The 16,892-nt window shown below is 49.2% G+C and overlaps 1 protein-coding gene across 1 annotated transcript; it reads right to left on the bottom strand.

Annotated features, from left to right (window-relative positions):
• Positions 1–768: 768 nt before the first annotated feature.
• On the bottom strand, positions 769–14,429 carry LOC117052628 (C-type lectin domain family 4 member F-like). The gene is made up of 7 exons (XM_033159596.1): positions 14,381–14,429; positions 11,164–11,271; positions 9,891–9,998; positions 7,614–7,712; positions 4,300–4,451; positions 3,127–3,239; positions 769–1,040 (listed from the first exon to the last, which is right to left on the bottom strand). The coding sequence occupies exons 1-7, from the start codon at positions 14,427–14,429 to the stop codon at positions 902–904; spliced, it is 768 nt and encodes a 255-aa protein (XP_033015487.1). The 3' UTR covers positions 769–901.
• Positions 14,430–16,892: the final 2,463 nt, after the last annotated feature.

The following is a 16,892-nucleotide window of genomic DNA, read 5'->3' as shown; positions in this document are numbered from 1 at the left end:
CCAGATTCCTGATTTCAGTTCTTTCATACAAAAGACTTCATGGAATGCTGCATGACTATTAAAAATCTAGTAAACTCTATGCTCCATCTTTATCTTCAAGGCCACAATACGGTACATCTAGAGCTTGTACGTTTTGCGAAGGAGATTATGCGTTGAAATATTTTAGTTGATATTTTAGAATGTGAAATGCTGTTTTTATTTATTGATTTGTTTTACCTTGTGGGCTTATAGCCGAATAAAGTATTATCTATCTATCTTGGGGCTGGGAGGGTGGGGCCAGGTGAGGAAATGCGGCCCTCCGAGCCTTTCTGCCTGGCCCTCGAGACTCTGCCACACTCACCTCCAGCCCTGCTTCGTGCCTCCCTGAGGGATTTTGCCTGGCTGCAACTGGTCCTTGAGCTCCGATCATGCTGCTTGGTTGCCAAGGGGGAGGACAGAGAGGCAGAATCGTAGAAATGGAAGGGACCCCCGCAAGGGTCATCTCGTCCAACCCTCTGCAATGCAGGAATCTCGGCTAAAGCACCCTGGACAGATGGCCATGCGTGTGAGGAGAAACTAGACCGGTGGCTTCCAAAGTGGTTGGCACCACCCCCTGGGACTTTGGTACAAAGGCAACTCTCTAATTTATTGCTCGACCTGCTTTTTCATCTGGCAAAAGGCAGACTTGCCTCCTCCAGGCTTTTAAAATTCTGACATTCGGTCTGGGGAAAAGGAAGCGTTCAGGCAGAGGGCGGAGGGTTTTCCTGAAGTTTTCCTATCAGCTAAGAAAATCCGGCAGTCATGGGGCTAGGCCTCTCCTGGAGTGACAGCTGCTTAAGAGCTTCCGGAGACCTTTGGCTGTCCTCCGCTGGATCCAGAACACTGGGTTCGGTGGCCCCTGGAAAGGGAGTGGGGCACTTGCTCAGGAGAAGACCTTCTTACAGAACCATTTATAGTTGTACGTGCAGCTGATGTCGTTCCAGCGCGTTGTGAAGTGAACACAGTCCTCCTTGTGTTGTGGTGCTCCATGCCAGTTGTCGGGTTGCCCCGGTGCCCAGAAACTGGGAAAGAAGGCGAGAGGCTGTGATTATATAACTGGCATGCTTTAAATTAAATATATATATATATATATATAAGCAGAGCTTTATGCATGCAGAGCAACGGAACCCTTGTTGGCCTCCATCTGTCTTGAGACAATGGAGTGCACCTCTGCAGGTGAAGTCCGACCGCTATGTTAGCAGCACCAAAGTGACCCCCCCCCCCAGGACGCAAGCCTGGGCCACATGTCTGGAGGTCCTGGGCTGCCCAGACGACAAGACCCCTCTCTCGGCCTGGCTGATGGGGTCCAAAGGAAAGCAGAGCAATAATTTGGGCACCCGCTTGGCTGCAGCAGTTGCCGGTATAAGGTGTGTTGGCGCACTCCACTCCAGATTTTTGTAGAGTTTCACCCTTGGCCTTTTCTGATTATTAATCTTAATTTATTATTTCTACCCCGCCCATCTGGCTGGGTTTCCCCAGCCGCTCTGGGCGGCTTCCAACAGAACATTAAAATGCAATCATCTATTAAACATTAAAAGCATTAAACATCTTCTCCGGAAGGTGTCACCAGAAGTTTAGAATCATTTTCCTTCTCCTAGATGGGCTGCCTTCCCAGGTGGATGAGAGTCCCACCTGCCCCTCTCTTCCCTCTACAGGAGGGGTCAGCAACCTTTTTCAGCCTTGGGTCCCTCAGACCATGTGGGGGTCCAGACTATATTTTGAAAATATAGGTGGCCATCATTGCCTCCTGTTTCAGGGAGTTCCACAGTTTAACTACACCCCGTTGGCTTCACGGTTGGAATTTGGCTGTGTTTGGGGCACTAATGCCATGTGTAAGGTCCTCGGTTAGTTGCTCATGAGTAACCAGGCAAAACTCCGACCTTTCCTCTAGTAGTCTTATTGTGCAATACAATGTACAGCGCAGAGCTAAAAAGTTAATGTCTGTATCAAACGTCGGCAGAATCCGGGAGTGGCCCCTTCCGGTTCTGACCCCAACATAAGAGTTTCGGTATACGGAAACGCCGCCTTCCATCCTTTTGTTTCACCCCTCGACGCCTTTGGGGCGACGGAGATTGCGTGCCTCCTTCCTCGCCTTTCCACCACCTTGTGCTGCGCCAGTTCCCTGACAATAACGAATGAATTCCTATGCCCCACAAATAACCCAGAGATGCATTTTAAATAAAAGGACACATTCTACTCATGTAAAAACACGCTGATTCCCGGGCCATCCATGGGCTGGATTGAGAAGGCGATTGGGCCGCACCCGGCCCACGGGCCTTAGGTTGCCTACCCTTGCTCTACAGCATGTGCAGAAACTGCCTTCTTGACCATTGGCAGGGCCGTCTTAAGCATATCAGGTGCCCTGGTGCGGCCAGTGAACTCGCGCTCCCACGCTCCGGCGGGCAGCTGGAGGGTGTGGCGTGGCTGGCCAGCTCGTGCTCCTGCGCTCCGCCGGGCGACTGGAGGGCGTGGTGTGGCCGGGCAGCTCGCACTCCGCTGGGCAGCTGGAGGGTGTGGTGCGGCCGGCTGGCTCGCGCTCCCGTGCTCTGCCGGGTAGCCGGAGGGTGCTGCTGGCGGGCACTGCCAGCGGGGCTGCAGGGCGGAGGCGCCCTCCAGGCCATTGCGCCCTGGCGCCTTGCGTCAGTAGGCTCAATGATTAAGACGGCCCTGACCGTTGGACCCACTATTAGCCTTGTCCGCTCAATTCCCAGAGCCTGTCTTTGCATGCAGGGGAAGTCCCTAACTCACTGAGGGCTTCAGACCCATCAGCTACCCTCTCCTTGTTTAGCCGGCTAGTCAAAGCCATTCCTGGAGTGTGGCCGCTGTCAAGCTAACACATTCTAGGAGCCACAGGTGAGAGCTGAGTGTGACGAAAGGTGGTCAAACTACCCCAGAGGAAGGAGCATGATGTGTTCCTATTAGCCAGGGTCCCTATTAGTCAAAGATCCCTATTGGTCAGGGATTACCCTGCCTGAATTTGGTTTGTTTTAGGAAATCAGAGAGAGGACTCTCTGAAAAAGTCTGTTTTGAAGACGCACCTGAAATGAAAGAATACAGAAAGCCACACACTGTGTTTCTTTCTTTTTTTAAAGAGCTGATCGGACCCACCTAAGCTTTTCGTTGTACTTTGTGCCGTCCACCCAGGTCCAAACGCCTTCTGTATTTTGGTCAGAGAGTCCGATCCAAAAGGGCTGCTTTCTGGCTTCCCTGGCAAGGTATTCCTGCAAAACAGTTTCAAACCACAGTGTTCCAGGGTTGCACAGAGAGGGGGGGGGGAACACTAGGCTCAGGGACGGGATACCATTCTCAAATCCTGGCTCAGCAGCAAGTGGCCTTTGGATTTGCAGCTGGGCAGCTTGATCCTGTGCACATTTACTCAGAAGTAAGCCCCACCCAGTTCCCAGAGGCAGGCTAGGACTTCAGGAACCAGCGAGTTAAGCCTAACCCCTTCTGTGCAAAGGACCCTCAACTCTAGGAATGCCAACTGACCAAGAAAACAATCCCTTGTGTCTCTAGCAGCAGCAGCAGCAGCTTTTCCAAGGAAGGGGACTGGCCTGGTAATACTGGCAGGCTAAGTTGCTGGCAAAGGCGCAGGAGCAGAGGCCAGCGAAGAAGGTGGCAGCACAGTGCGAGGCAGCTGCTTGGGCCAGGAAAATGTTTCAGGCCAGCCCAGGTATTGGTGTTTTTGTTAGCTGAGCAGGTAAATCCAGGTGTTCTGAAGCGTGTGTCCAGGGCTGTCTTCAGGACCGGTGCTAGGGTTTCTTGCGCCCTAGGCAGACCACCTTCTGGTGCCCCCCCGCCCCCCGCCAAAGCCTGCTTTAGCGGGAGGTGGGGGTGGTGGAGAGGAAAGCAGCAGTTTCTCTGCTGTAGCGGAGAAGCTGCTGCTCGCCTGTCCTCCCCGCCCCGCCAAAGCCTGCTTTGGCGGGAGCCGGGGTGGTGTAGGGGTCAAGCAGCACCTCTCCGCTACAGCAGAGAAGCTGCTGCTAGCCCCCCCACCCCCCCAAGCCTGGCCAGCGCCCCCTCCAATTTGGCACCCTAGGCAATTGCCTAGTTCGCCTTAATGGACACCTTTAGCATGTGTGGCGCCAGGGTGTAAAGTTCTGCCTGGCGCCCCCCCCCCCCGGTTGCCCAGTCCCAGGCACACAGGAGGACGGAGCCAGCTGGCCACCTCAGCATCTTGCTGGCTCAGTTGCCCCCGAATTCGCGGCACAGAGCCGCCTGCAGCAGAAGAGCCCGCGCCCCTAGCACCTATGGGTAAGACGGCCCTGCATGGGTGCTCACCATCTCTTCCTTTGACGTGATGGAGACCAGGTGTGCCCCCTGGGCTCTGCAGGTGTCCTCAGCTTCCTTCCAGGGCTTTGCCTCTTGGGAAAGGAAGTAGGTGCTGCCGTTGTAAAACCTCCAGCCTTTGGAGAGCAATGCCAGGAGGTCCCCTTTGGGAGAAAAAGAAGGAGTGGGTCTCAGCAATCCTGAACTGCAGGAAAGGCCGATTGGAGGGGCTGGATCTGAGCATCGTCTGATCGAGGATGAAGCATGGGCGTCTCAAGAAAGGGAAGGGATGTGTGCTAGAGAAGGGATGGGGGTTCAAGCATGGTGTGCGCGCATAAATATTATTTATGTATTGCATTTATACCCAACTTTCCCCGCATTCAGCTCAAGATGGAGCTTGTCATGCAGAGGCATGAAAAGCTGCAGTTCTCGAACCTTCTTACTTGTTCATTACATATACAGTGGTACCTCGGGGTACATACGCTTCAGGTCACATACTGCGCTAACCCAGAAATAACGCTTCAGGTTAAGAAATTTGCTTCAGGATAAGAACAGAGATCGTGCTCTGGCGGCACAGCGGCAGCGGGAGGTCCCATTAGCTAAAGTGGTGCTTCAGGTTAAGAACAGTTTCAGGTTAAGAACGGACCTCCGGAACAAATTAAGTACGTAACCAGAGGTACCACTGTACAAGCTGTGACCGGAAAGTTCGGTGAATGGTCACAGAAATCAGACAGCGAGAAATATTCATAGAATCATAGAGTTGGAAGAGACCACAAGGGCCATCCAGTCCAACCCCCTGCCAAGCAGGAAACACCATCAAAGCATTCCTGACAGATGGCTGTCAAGCCTCCGCTTAAAGACCTCCAAAGAAGGAGACTCCACCACACTCCTTGGCAGCAAATTCCACTGTCCAACAGCTCTCACTGTCAGGAAGTTCTTCCTAATGTTTAGGTGGAATCTTCTTTCTTGTAGTTTGAATCCATTGCCCTGTGTCCGCTTCTCTGGAGCAGCAGAAAACAACCTTTCTCCCTCCTCTACATGACATCCTTTTATATATTTGAATATGGCTATCATATCACCCCTAACCTTCTCTTCTCCAGGCTAAACATACCCAGCTCCCTAAGCCGTTCCTCATCAGGCATCGTTTCCTTTGACCATTTTGGTTGCCCTCCTCTGGACACGTTCCAGCTTGTCAGTATCCTTCTTGAACTGTGGTGCCCAGAACTGGACACAGTATTCCAGGTGAGATCTGACCAGAGCGGAATATAGTGGTACTATTACTTCCCTTGATCTAGACGCTATACTCCTATTGATGCAGCCTAGAATTGCATAGGCTTTTTATTATTATTCGAACATACATGCCTTACAGGCCTTCAAAGTCGGCCCCCTCTGATGCAATGCACGGTTGACAACATTCGTAGAACTGTTGGAAACTTCTGGAGAAGTCCTCTTTTCATACTGCTTTCAGTTCCCTCATCACAGCAGCTTGGATGTGTGAAATGTTGGAAAAACCTGTGCCCTTTCAGTGCAGATTTCAGATTTGGAAAAAGAAACAGAATCCAGTGGGGCCAGATCGGGAGAATATGGAGGGTTGGACAACTCAGTAACGATTCCACGCAGAATATGCAATTCTTTGGGCGGACAAACGCCGACCCCGCATTAATAACTCACAAACTCTGTTGACATTTGCCGCCGTTCTACTTGTTGACGGTCTGCCAGACCGAGGGTCATCTTCGATGGGTTGCCGCCCTTCACAGAAACGCTTAAACCACTCATACTCTGTCTTTCGAGTTACAGCTTCATCTCCGCACACAATTGTGAGCATTTCGTGGCTTTCCAACGCCGACTGTATGTTCAAATATTTCTCGCTGTCCGATTTCTGTGACCATTCACTGAACTTTCTGGTCACACCTTGTATATCACAGCAATTGTGTACAAAAGGTGGTGTGCAGGGTTCTCTGCCCCATCTCATCCTCACAACAACCCTGTGAGGTAGGCTAGGCTGAGAGCGAGTGGCTTGCCCAGGAGTCGCCCAGTGTCTGGGGATTCGAACCCTAGCCTGACACTACCACACTGCCTCTTGCTGCCTTATAGGCTCTTCTGTCCGGCTCTCAGGGCTGTCTCCAGACCACATCCCTCGCTGGCCTTGCTTCGCAGCCTCCTTGAGCATTTTTGGAAGGTGAGCAGAGGAAGGCGACCAAGATGCCCAAGGGTTTTTGAAACCAAACCTTATGGGGAACGGTTGCAGAAGGTAGGTATGTTTACCCTGGGAAAGAGGGGGCTGAAAGGGGACAGAATATCCATATACTTCAAAATACCTCAAGGGCTGTCACAGGGAAGATGGAAAAGCCTCCGGGAGGGGAGGGGTTGTGGTCTGGAGCCGGCTCCTGCATCATCGTGGGGGCATCTCGCCCCCACCCTTACCTGCCTTACCTTTTCCGGCTGCCGCGCTGCGCCCCTAGCTGTCAGCCAATAGGGCTTGCGCAGGGACGGGGTTTTAGCTGCTCTTAGGGCAGCTGTGGCAGCGACCTCTGCCATTCTGCATCGCTTGCTCATCGGATCACCCGCCCACCCTCCCTTAGGTTGGCTCTGGTTTGGACATTGCTATGGACTTCGGTTGGTCGTCTTGTTTGTGCAAGGGGCCTGGTAGGAGTTTTTCTCCAATTGGCAAATTGGCTCAGCCTCTTGGTTTTTCGCCTACCTCGTAGCAAATTGTCACAACTCTGTTAGATTGGCGGTTAGGCATTGGGTTTAGTGTGGTATCGGAGGGCAAGGTTCGGGCCACCGCCTAACCCTCCAATTGCTGGGTATTCCGTAAAGGAATCCGACGGTCGTGGATCCTGTCCGACGCCCTGTTGGTGGCTAGGGCCATGGCACGACCCCCGGTGACTTCAGTCGGGTCCTCGAATTACAAAAGCTTGTTTTTCCCCCGCTCTGGAGGGTAGGACGCGAACCAATGGTTTCAAGTTACAAGAAGGAGATTCTGACTAAACATCAGGAATAACTTTCTGGTGTTAAGAGCTGTTTAACAGAGGAACAGATTCTCATGGGAGGTGGCCTGGCCAGGAGGATCGCCATAACTCAAGTTGGGGTGGGGACTTGGTTTTGTTCCTGCAACTTTAACTGGATCTTGATATGCAGAAATCATGTGGCAAAGTCCTTTAATTGCATGCAGATCAGCATCACCACCTCCTAATAAGTTTCAATTACAGGAGAAGTTGGCAACGCTTATGTCCAGGACCGGAGACGGTCTGGTATGCTGATCCCCCTTGAAGGGAAGTTGGGGTTGGAAGAGGTTTTCGTCACTGATTTCGACCCCGACTTACTGTGGCGATTCTGGACAGCGGTTTTTGACGCACTGATGTTCCCCAGGCGGGTTTGGATCTTGGAGAAAGCCTTGGAGATGTTTTGGAGCAGCTGAACACCTGAAAGTGCAGAGTTCAGTGTAGTGTCAGACCAAAGTGAGCTTTGCGAAATGGGAGACTAGGAGAAAAGTAACGTTCTCAGAAACAAAATAAAAAATAAAATATATCCTTCCAGTAGCACCTTAGAGACCCACTAAGTTTGTTATTGGTATGAGCTTTCGTGTGCATGCACACTTCTTCAGATACACACTTCTTCAGAAACTTCTCTTTGGCTGAGAACATCACTGAAATGCAGTGATTGGGGCAGCTGCACCTGTTGAATTTCTGTTTCAACACAGGGTACTCTCAGAGAAAGGGACGTGGGTGGCGCTGTGGGTTAAACCACAGAGCCATAGCTGTCAACTTTCCCCCCTTTTTAAAGGGAAATTCCCTTATTCCGAATAGGATTCCTCGCAAGAAAAGGGAAAAGTTGACAGCTACGCACAGAGCCTAGGGCTTGCCAATCAGAAGGTCGGCAGTTCGAATCCCCATGATGGGGTGAGCTCCCGTTGCTCGGTCTCAGCTCCTGCGCACCTAGCAGTTCGAAAGCATGTCAAAGTGCAAGTAGATAAATAGGTACCACTCCGGCAGGAAGGTAAACGGCGTTTCTGTGTGCTGCTCTGGTTCACCAGAAGCGGCTTTGTCATGCTGGCCACATGACCTGGAAGCTGTACGCTGGCTCCCTCGGCCAGTAACGCGAGATGAGTGCCGCAACCCCAGAGTCGGACATGGCTGGACCTAATGGTCAGGGGTCCCTTTACCTTTACCTTTTACTCTCAGAGGAAAAGGGTCCAGTAAAAGGTAGGTAGCCGTGTTGGTCTGCCATAGTCAAAACAAAATAATAATAAAAAAATCCTTCCAGTAGCACCTTAGAGACCAACTAAGAGGAAAAGGTGTTCCCTATCCCATTTAAAATCTGCAACTGGAAACTACAGGAGAGGAGAGTGTTCCTCTTGTGATCATATCCTGTTTGCTGCTTTCCCATAGGGGCATCTGGTTGGCCACTGTAAGAACAGGGTGCTGGACTAGGTGGGCCATTGGCCTGATCCAGCAGACTCTTTTTCTTATGCCATAGGCGCATTGTGTGGCCTATTATCAAAGCCTCAGTTTACCAGCTGCAAAAAGGGCACAACAATAACCTACTTTCCTATCTTGGCTGTGAGGACAAACACTTTTCATTCTGCAAATTAAATGACCAAGAGTAGAAATCATCTACGACAAGGCTGTAAATTGTCTCCCTGCTTATTTAACTTATATGCAGAATTCATCATGCGAAAGGCTGGCCTGGATGAATCCCAAACCGGAATTAAGATTGCCGGAAAAAATACCAACAACTTCAGATATGCTGATGATACAACCTTGATGGCAGAAAGTGAGGAGGAATTGAAGAACATTTTAATGAGGGTGAAAGAGGAAAGTGCAAAATATGGTCTGAAGGTCAACATCAAAAAAACTAAGATCATAGCCACTTGTCCCATCACCTCCTGGCAAATAGAAGGGGAAGAAATGGAGGCAGTGAGAGATTTCACTTTCTTGGGCTCCATGATCACTGCAGATGGTGACAGCAGTCATGAAATTAGAAGACGCCTGCTTCTTGGGAGAAAAGCAATGACAAACCTAGACACCATCTTAAAAAGCAGAGACATCACCTTGCCGACAAAGGTCTGTATAGTTAAAGCTATGGTTTTCCCAGTAGTAATGTACGGAAGTGAGAGATGGACCATAAAGAAGGCTGATCGCCGAAGAATTGATGCTTTTGAATTATGGTGCTGGAGGAGATTCTTTGAGAGTCCCATGGACTGCAAGAAGATCAAACCTATCCATTCTCAAAGAAATCAGCCCTGAGTGCTCACTGGAAGGACAGATCCTGAAGTTGAGGCTCCAGTACTTTGGCCACCTCATGAGAAGAGAAGACTCCCTAGAAAAGACCCTGATGTTGGGAAAGATGGAGGGCACAAGGAGAAGGGGACGACAGAGGACGAGATGGTTGGACAGTGTTCTCGAAGCTACTAACCTGAGTCTGACCAAACTGCAGGAGGCAGTGGAATACAGGAGTGCCTGGCGTGCTCTGGTACATGGGGTCACGAAGCGTCAGACACGAATGAACGACTGAACAACAACAAATGATTAAAAATAGAAATCCTTCCCATTCCCACGTATCTCTGAGGGTTGTCCTCATTTCTGGGTTTTGCAGCTTACTCTCAGATGCTTCCGCTGGTGAAAGAGAGATATTGCTCAGCCACAGGGAGGTTCTGATCTTCTCCATCACTCCTTCGATTTCCTGGAGTTTCTTCTCCTTCTGGGAATCTACAAATCATATGAACATAAGAAGAGCATGACCTGTGGGAAACCCGCAAGCAGGATTCAAACACAAGAGCAGCACTCCCCCTTCTTTTGGCTTCCAGCAACTGGGATTCGGAAGCATTGCTGTCTCCGACTGTGGAGGTAGAGCACAGCCATTGTGGACAGGAGCCATCGATAGCCCTCTCCTCCTCCATGGATTTGTCTAACAATCCTTTTTAAAAGCCATCCAAAGTGGTGCCCATCACAATCTCCTGTGGCAGGGAGTTCCATGGTTTATCTGTGCGCTGCATGAAGAAGAACTTTCTTTTATCTGCCCTGACATTGCTGCAGGATTAACTTCCAAATAAAAGTGCTGGTGAAGGCAAGAAGAAGAAGAAGAAGAAGAAGAAGAAGAAGAAGAAGAAGAAGAAGAAGAAGAATCATAGAGTTGGAAGAGACCACAAGGGCCATCCAGTCCAACCCCCTGCCAAGCAGGAAACACCATCAAAGCATTCCTGACAGATGGCTGTCAAGCCTCCGCTTCAAGACCTCCAAAGAAGGAGACTCCATCACACTCCTTGGCAGCAAATCCCACTGTCCAACAGCTCTCACTGTCAGGAAGTTCTTCCTAATGTTTAGGTGGAATCTTCTTTCTTGTAGTTTGAATCCACTGCCCCGTGTCCGCTTCTCTGGAGCAGTAGAAAACAACCTTTCTCCCTCCTCTACATGACATCCTTTGATATATTTGAACATGGCTATCATATCACCCCTTCACCTTCTCTTCTCCAGGCTAAACATACCCAGCTCCCTAAGCCGTTCCTCATAAGGCATCGTTTCCAGGCCTTTGACCATTTTTGGTTGCTCCCTCTGGACACGTTCCAGCTTGTCAGTATCCTTCTTGAACTGTGGTGCCCAGAACTGGACACAGTATTCCAGGTGAGATCTGACCAGAGCGGAATACAGTGGTACTATTACTTCCCTTGATCTAGATGCTATACTCCTATTGATGCAGCCCAGAATTGCATTGGCTTTTTAAACTGCTGCATCACACTGCTGATGCAGCAGCTAAAAAAGCCAATGCAATTCTAAATGGAGCAGCTAAAAAAGCCAATGCACCAGTGGTCAGACTCTGGATAGGGTGCGAGAGCCGTGGAGATCAGGCAGAGTGGAAACGCGTAGTTGTACTTACATAGAAGGGCCATTGCGATGAGCGAGGTGGCCAGCAGTAGGAGCAGCAGAGCCAGTAGCGCCATGATGGTGATTGTGGAGATGTCTCTTTTGCGAGATGGAGAGGAAGCTGAGGGAGGCAGAGGATGGTGGGAAAGATTAAATTTTCACCCCCCCACCCTGCTTTCTCTTAAATGTGAGGCTCCAGGGAACCACCACCCCCTGAGGCAGGTAAGGTTTCTTACCTGTCCTCCAGCAGGCAGGGCAGGTTAGAACCATACCATTAAAAACAAGCAAAGCAGTTTACATAAAACTCGATGGGGAAAAAAACCTGAGGGGCTGTGTAGCACTGAGTGGTGCCCCAGAGAAGAATAGGGATGGGGCGGCGGCGGGGGGGTGGGGAGAGAAATCCATGTATGGTCTTGTTGAGATTCCTGCACTGCAGGGGGTTGGACTAGATGACCCTCAGGGTCCCTTCCAACTCTACAAGTCTAGGATTCTAGTTCACATTTAAAGCCGATTACCCCCCCCCATCTAATGCACACTTCCCAGAACAGACTGTATTTTTTGAGAATCCTAAGGAAAAACCATCTTCCGCAAAAGCTGCTGCTTGCCTTCTATCACTGTGCCATTGAGAGCGGGCTCACTTATTGTTTATGTGGAAGCTGCACAGAGTATTATTGGCTGTTCACTCTCTACCTTAGAACATATCTATACCATCAGGTGCCACAGAAAGGCATTAGACATATCAAGAGACCCATCGCACCCTGGGCACCGGTTCTTTGAGCTTCTGCCATCGGGACGGAGATACAGAACAATGAAGGCGAGAACGAGCCGTCTCAAGAACAGTTTCTTTCCTAGTGCAATTTTGGCCTTAAATGGAAACTCTGGACTCTGAAGTCATCTTATTTCATTTGTTATATTGTCCTCTATTGTATTGTGTTTATCAGTATTTTTAAGTTACAGGTAGGTAGCCGTGTTGGTCTGCCATAGTCGAAACAAAATAAAAAATAAAAAAAATTCTTCCAGTAGCACCTTAGAGACCAACTAAGTTTGTTCTTGGTATGAGCTTTCGTGTGCATGCACACTTCTTCAGATACTTTTCAGTATTTTTAAATTATGTGGAGTGCCTTGTTTGAGTTGATATAGCAACTGAGGAATTTCGTTGTTTCCTGCAAGGGTACAATGACAAGAAATATATAAACAAAATAAAATAAAAAAATTCCTTCCAGTAGCACCTTAGAGACCAACTAACTTTATTCTTGGTATGAGCTTTCGTGTGCATGGCAGACCAACACGGCTACCTACCTGTAACTGAAATAAACATCTATTCTATTCTATTCTATTCTATTCTATTCTATTCTATTCTATTCTATTCTATTCTATTCTAATATGAGAAGTGAAAGGAGGGAAGAGTGTTCTTGTGCTCAGATCCTGCTTGCAGGTTTCGCACGGGCACCTGCTTGTCCGCTTGGGGACAGGATGCTAGGCTAGGGGGACCCCATTGGGCCTGATCCTGCAGGGCTCTCCTTATGTGCTCTTATGAGATGCATTTGAGATTGAGTTGCTCTGGTTCATTGTGGGATTGCACTTCCTTCTGCTTTTACGGTGTCCTACGCTACGCAAATCGGCAGTCTATAAGTATATAGTTTTGAATAGAAACAAATAATAAATTCCCCACTTAAAAAAAAAGAGAGAGAGAAAAACTGCTCTGGTCCCTTTGCAAAACACAACACAAAGGAATACAGAGAGATAAAGAAACACAGCTCACACAGGCAATTATATACAACTTCCCAAAGACAAAAAATGTCAAAAATATAACATAATATAAATGTCTTATTTTTACATTTTGTCTCTGGTCCATTTGCAGGCGTGTTCTGCAGTGTGTCTCCCCTGATGCCTAGTTTGGGTGGGGTACAAGAGTTGGTGTGGGAATCAGGAGAGAGGGATGTTTGTTAAGCGCATATTTATTTTCCTCTGTGAAACTCTGCAAGCTCTGCAATTTCTCAAGAGCTTTATTGCAGATGTTGAATTCCACCCCATCGTTTCTGGCCATCTTTGCAGAGATGGATGAGAGTCCAGCAATCGCATCCATTAGGAGGACCGTGGGTGTGTGTGTAGCCCCCCACCCCACCCCACCCCACTCCCAGCCCCTTATTATGGATTAAATTCAACCTTCAGGCAAGAGGAAGCCACTGCAGACTCTGGGGCACTGATATGCTGAGAGGAAGCAGGATGTTGACCAAGCCCGTTCTTGCAAAAGATGCCTTGCACCAGACTTCGCATTGGGCACCGGCAAATGACCTTACGATTCCTTACATTCCTATCGCCGGACCCAGAACTGACTTGCAGGATTGTGTTGCCACCGGTAAAAACAATTGCTCAGGTAAGGCAATTGTCCACCACAAGGAAAGCAACTCCCCTCAAATTTACCAGATGGATGGCCTGATCCAGCAGGGTCTTCTGATATTCTGGTGCCTGGGGAATTTCAAACACTGCAAGGGGCAAAGAGGAGCAGACAGACCTCCTCCCCAATACCCCCTGCTTTGATATTCACCCCCCCACTGTGTTTGGACAAAGGCGCATTACGGATCCTGATGGATCAGGCCAGAAGGCTCCCATTCATCCTGGTCTCACGATGCCCCAAAGGGAGCCCCCAAGCAGGACCTGGGTGCAACAGCAGCACTCCCCAGAAATTCGTGGTATTCAGAAGCACTACTGCGCCCCAGAGCGCAGCGATAACATAGCCATTGCACCCCTCCCCAAGTGTCCCTGTTTCCCAGGGACCATGTCAGATTTACAGAAGCCTTCCGCATTTCTGATTTGATCCCAGAATGCCCTGCTTTTCCTTGGGACGTCCCTATTTTCGTCGGAGAATAGGATGGAATAGGATGTCCCCAGGGCTTTCTCGCCCAGCTGGAACTCGCTGGAACTGAGTTCTGGCACCTCTCAGATGGGCACCATTGCCATTCAAAGAGAACGAGAGAGGTGTCCATGAGTTCCAGCCCCCTTTTGTCCTAGAAAAATAGCATTGGACGTCCTTATTTTCATTGGAGAAACGCTGGAGGGGATGCAGTTGTGGTTAGTAGCCATTGATAGCCCTCTTCTCCACAAAACTCTCTAATCCGCTGCTGTAATTCCTTTGCTCCCCCAACCAAGTCCCCTTAACCAAGCCCCGACTCAAAATGTGAGAAATTTCTTAAAAGGGAAGGGAGCCTGTCACTAAAGTGTGCCCTTACCACCGGCTTCAAACTTCGTTGTGTTCACGTAGGCGATCTCTTGCGCCATCCTTCTCTGGATGCCACCAGCCTTGCCCGTTCTTCTCTAGCTGCTCCCTCTAAGACAGGCGCCTTTCTATTACTGTCATGCTGCCAGCGAGAGGCTTTGTGGTGAAAAAACACAGTGACTTTGCAACTTGTGCTGGGGTTCCCCTTGTCAGCTCTGCTCACTTGGCACAAGGGCTGGAAGTAGCACTCAGGGACACCTGGCATACTAGCAGTATGTGTGAAAAGGATCTAGGGGTCTTGGTGGGCCACAAGCTGAACACGAGCCCACAGTGTGATGCAGCAGCAAAAAAATCTAAGGCTATTCTAGGTTGTATCAGCAGACGTCTAGTGTCCAGATCAAGGGAAGTCATAGTCCCACTCTGTTCTGCCTTGGCCAGACCACAGCTGGAGCCCAGTGTCCAGCTCCGGGTGCCACAATTTAAGAAGGACGTTGACAAACTAAAAGGTCTGCAAAGGAGAGCAACCAAGATTATCAAGGGTCTGGAAACCAAGCCTTATGAAGAACAGTTGAGGGAGTTGGGTATGTTTAGACTGGAAAAGAGGAGACTGAGAAGATATATGAGGGCTATCTTCAAATATCTCAAGGGCTGGAAGATGGAGCAAGCTTGGTGTAGTGGTTAAGAGCGGTGGACTCTTAATCTGGGGAACCGGGTTCGCGTCTCCACTCCTCCACATGCAGCTGCTGGGTGACCTTGGGCTAGTCACACTTCTCTGAAGTCTCTCCGCCCCACTCACCTCACAGAGTGTTTGTTGTGGGGGAGGAAGGGAAAGGAGAATGTGAGCCGCTTTGAGACTCCTCAGGGTAGTGATAAAGCGGGATATCAAATCCAAACTCTTCTTCTTTTTCTTCTCCTGCTCTAGAGGGTAGGCCTTGAACCCATGGCTTCAAGTTATAAAAAAGGACTAAACATTTGGAAGAACAAGAGCTGTTTGACAGTGCAAGTCTCCTTCAGGAGGCGGTGGACTCTCCTTCCTTGGAGGTTTTGAAGCAGAGGTTGGATGACCATCTGTCATGGATGCTTGAGCTGAGATTCCTGCATTGTAGGGGGTTGGACTAGATGACCATACTTAGATGGCCATCATCTCACCAGGAAGCTAGCCTGGCTATTTCCGGAACTGAATTCACGAGAGATCCAGGAATTAGAACGGTGCTCAGGCATACAGCCTACCCCACCCTTAAATCAGAAAACAACACAGATAATTTATTATTATTATTATTATTATTATTATTATTATTATTATTATTATTATTATTATTTTATTAATTAAATTTGTATACAATCCACAGGGTGGTTCAAAATATAAAAATGACAACACAGAATACATAACAAAACAAAAACAAACCAGTAACCTCCCACCCCACAAACACACTTAAAAGGTCACAGATGTTTTCTACAATCGGGGAGCCACCACAGAAAAAGGCCCATATTTGTGTTGCCTCCCTCCAGACCTGCAGCAGAGGCACACGAGGAAGAGCTTCGGATGGCGATTGCAGGGTCTGGGTTGGTTCATAAGAGACTCTCATTTCTCTCAACCCTTCTGGCTGAGCTCAATAAAGCAAATCCAAAGTTCATCTCTCCTCCAACTCAGTTCCCCCCCCCCCACGTGATTGGTATATATGCATATAACACCCTACTGTTGAAGCTATTTGTGCCATTGCCGTGTTGTAAAATCAACGAAAACGTTTCCAGAAATGAAGAAGCTCACCTCTCCTCCCTTCCTGCAGAACGTGATAAAGCAAATTAAAATCTTGGGGTTTTTTGTGTGTGTGTGTTTGACTTGTCTTCTTCCTGTGAGGCTGCAGCAGAGACAGTCATAAATGAAAGAGGGTGTTAGACAGCCCTGAGGTTGTGCAACGGCACCGATGTCACAAGCGCACAACAATTCAGTTTTCCACCGACAGCTGTTTGTACCAATTCAGTGGTAAAACACAGGTTTTAAAAAGCAGTGAGATTTTTTAGAATGGATGCTTTTGAATTATGGTGCTGGAGGAGACGCTTGAGAGTCCCATGGACTGCAAGAAGATCAAACCTATCCATCCTTAAAGAAATCAGCCCTGAGTGCTCACTGGAAGGACAGGTCCTGAAGTTGAGGCTCCAGTACTTTGGCCACCTCATGAGAAGAGAAGACTCCCTGGAAAAGACCCTGATGGTGGGAAAGATGGAGGGCACAAGGAGAAGGGGACGACAGAGGACGAGGTGGTTGGACAGTGTTCTCGAAGCTACCAACATGAGTCTGGCCAAACTGCGAGAGGCAGTGAAGGATAGGCGTGCCTGGCGTGCTCTGGTCCATGGGGTCACGAAGAGCCGGACACGACTGAACGACTGAACAACAACAATTATTTATACCCTGCCCATCTGGCCGGGTTTCCCCAGCCACTCTGGGAGGCTTCCAACAGAATGTTAAAATACAATAATCTATTAAACACTAGTGTTGATGAGGAGTTTGCTGGTACCTTCACCCT

Source organism: Lacerta agilis, chromosome 9 (genome assembly GCF_009819535.1).
Source record: "Lacerta agilis isolate rLacAgi1 chromosome 9, rLacAgi1.pri, whole genome shotgun sequence".
NCBI classification, from domain to species: Eukaryota; Metazoa; Chordata; class Lepidosauria; order Squamata; family Lacertidae; genus Lacerta; species Lacerta agilis.
This window is presented reverse-complemented; position numbering and strand designations above follow the sequence as displayed.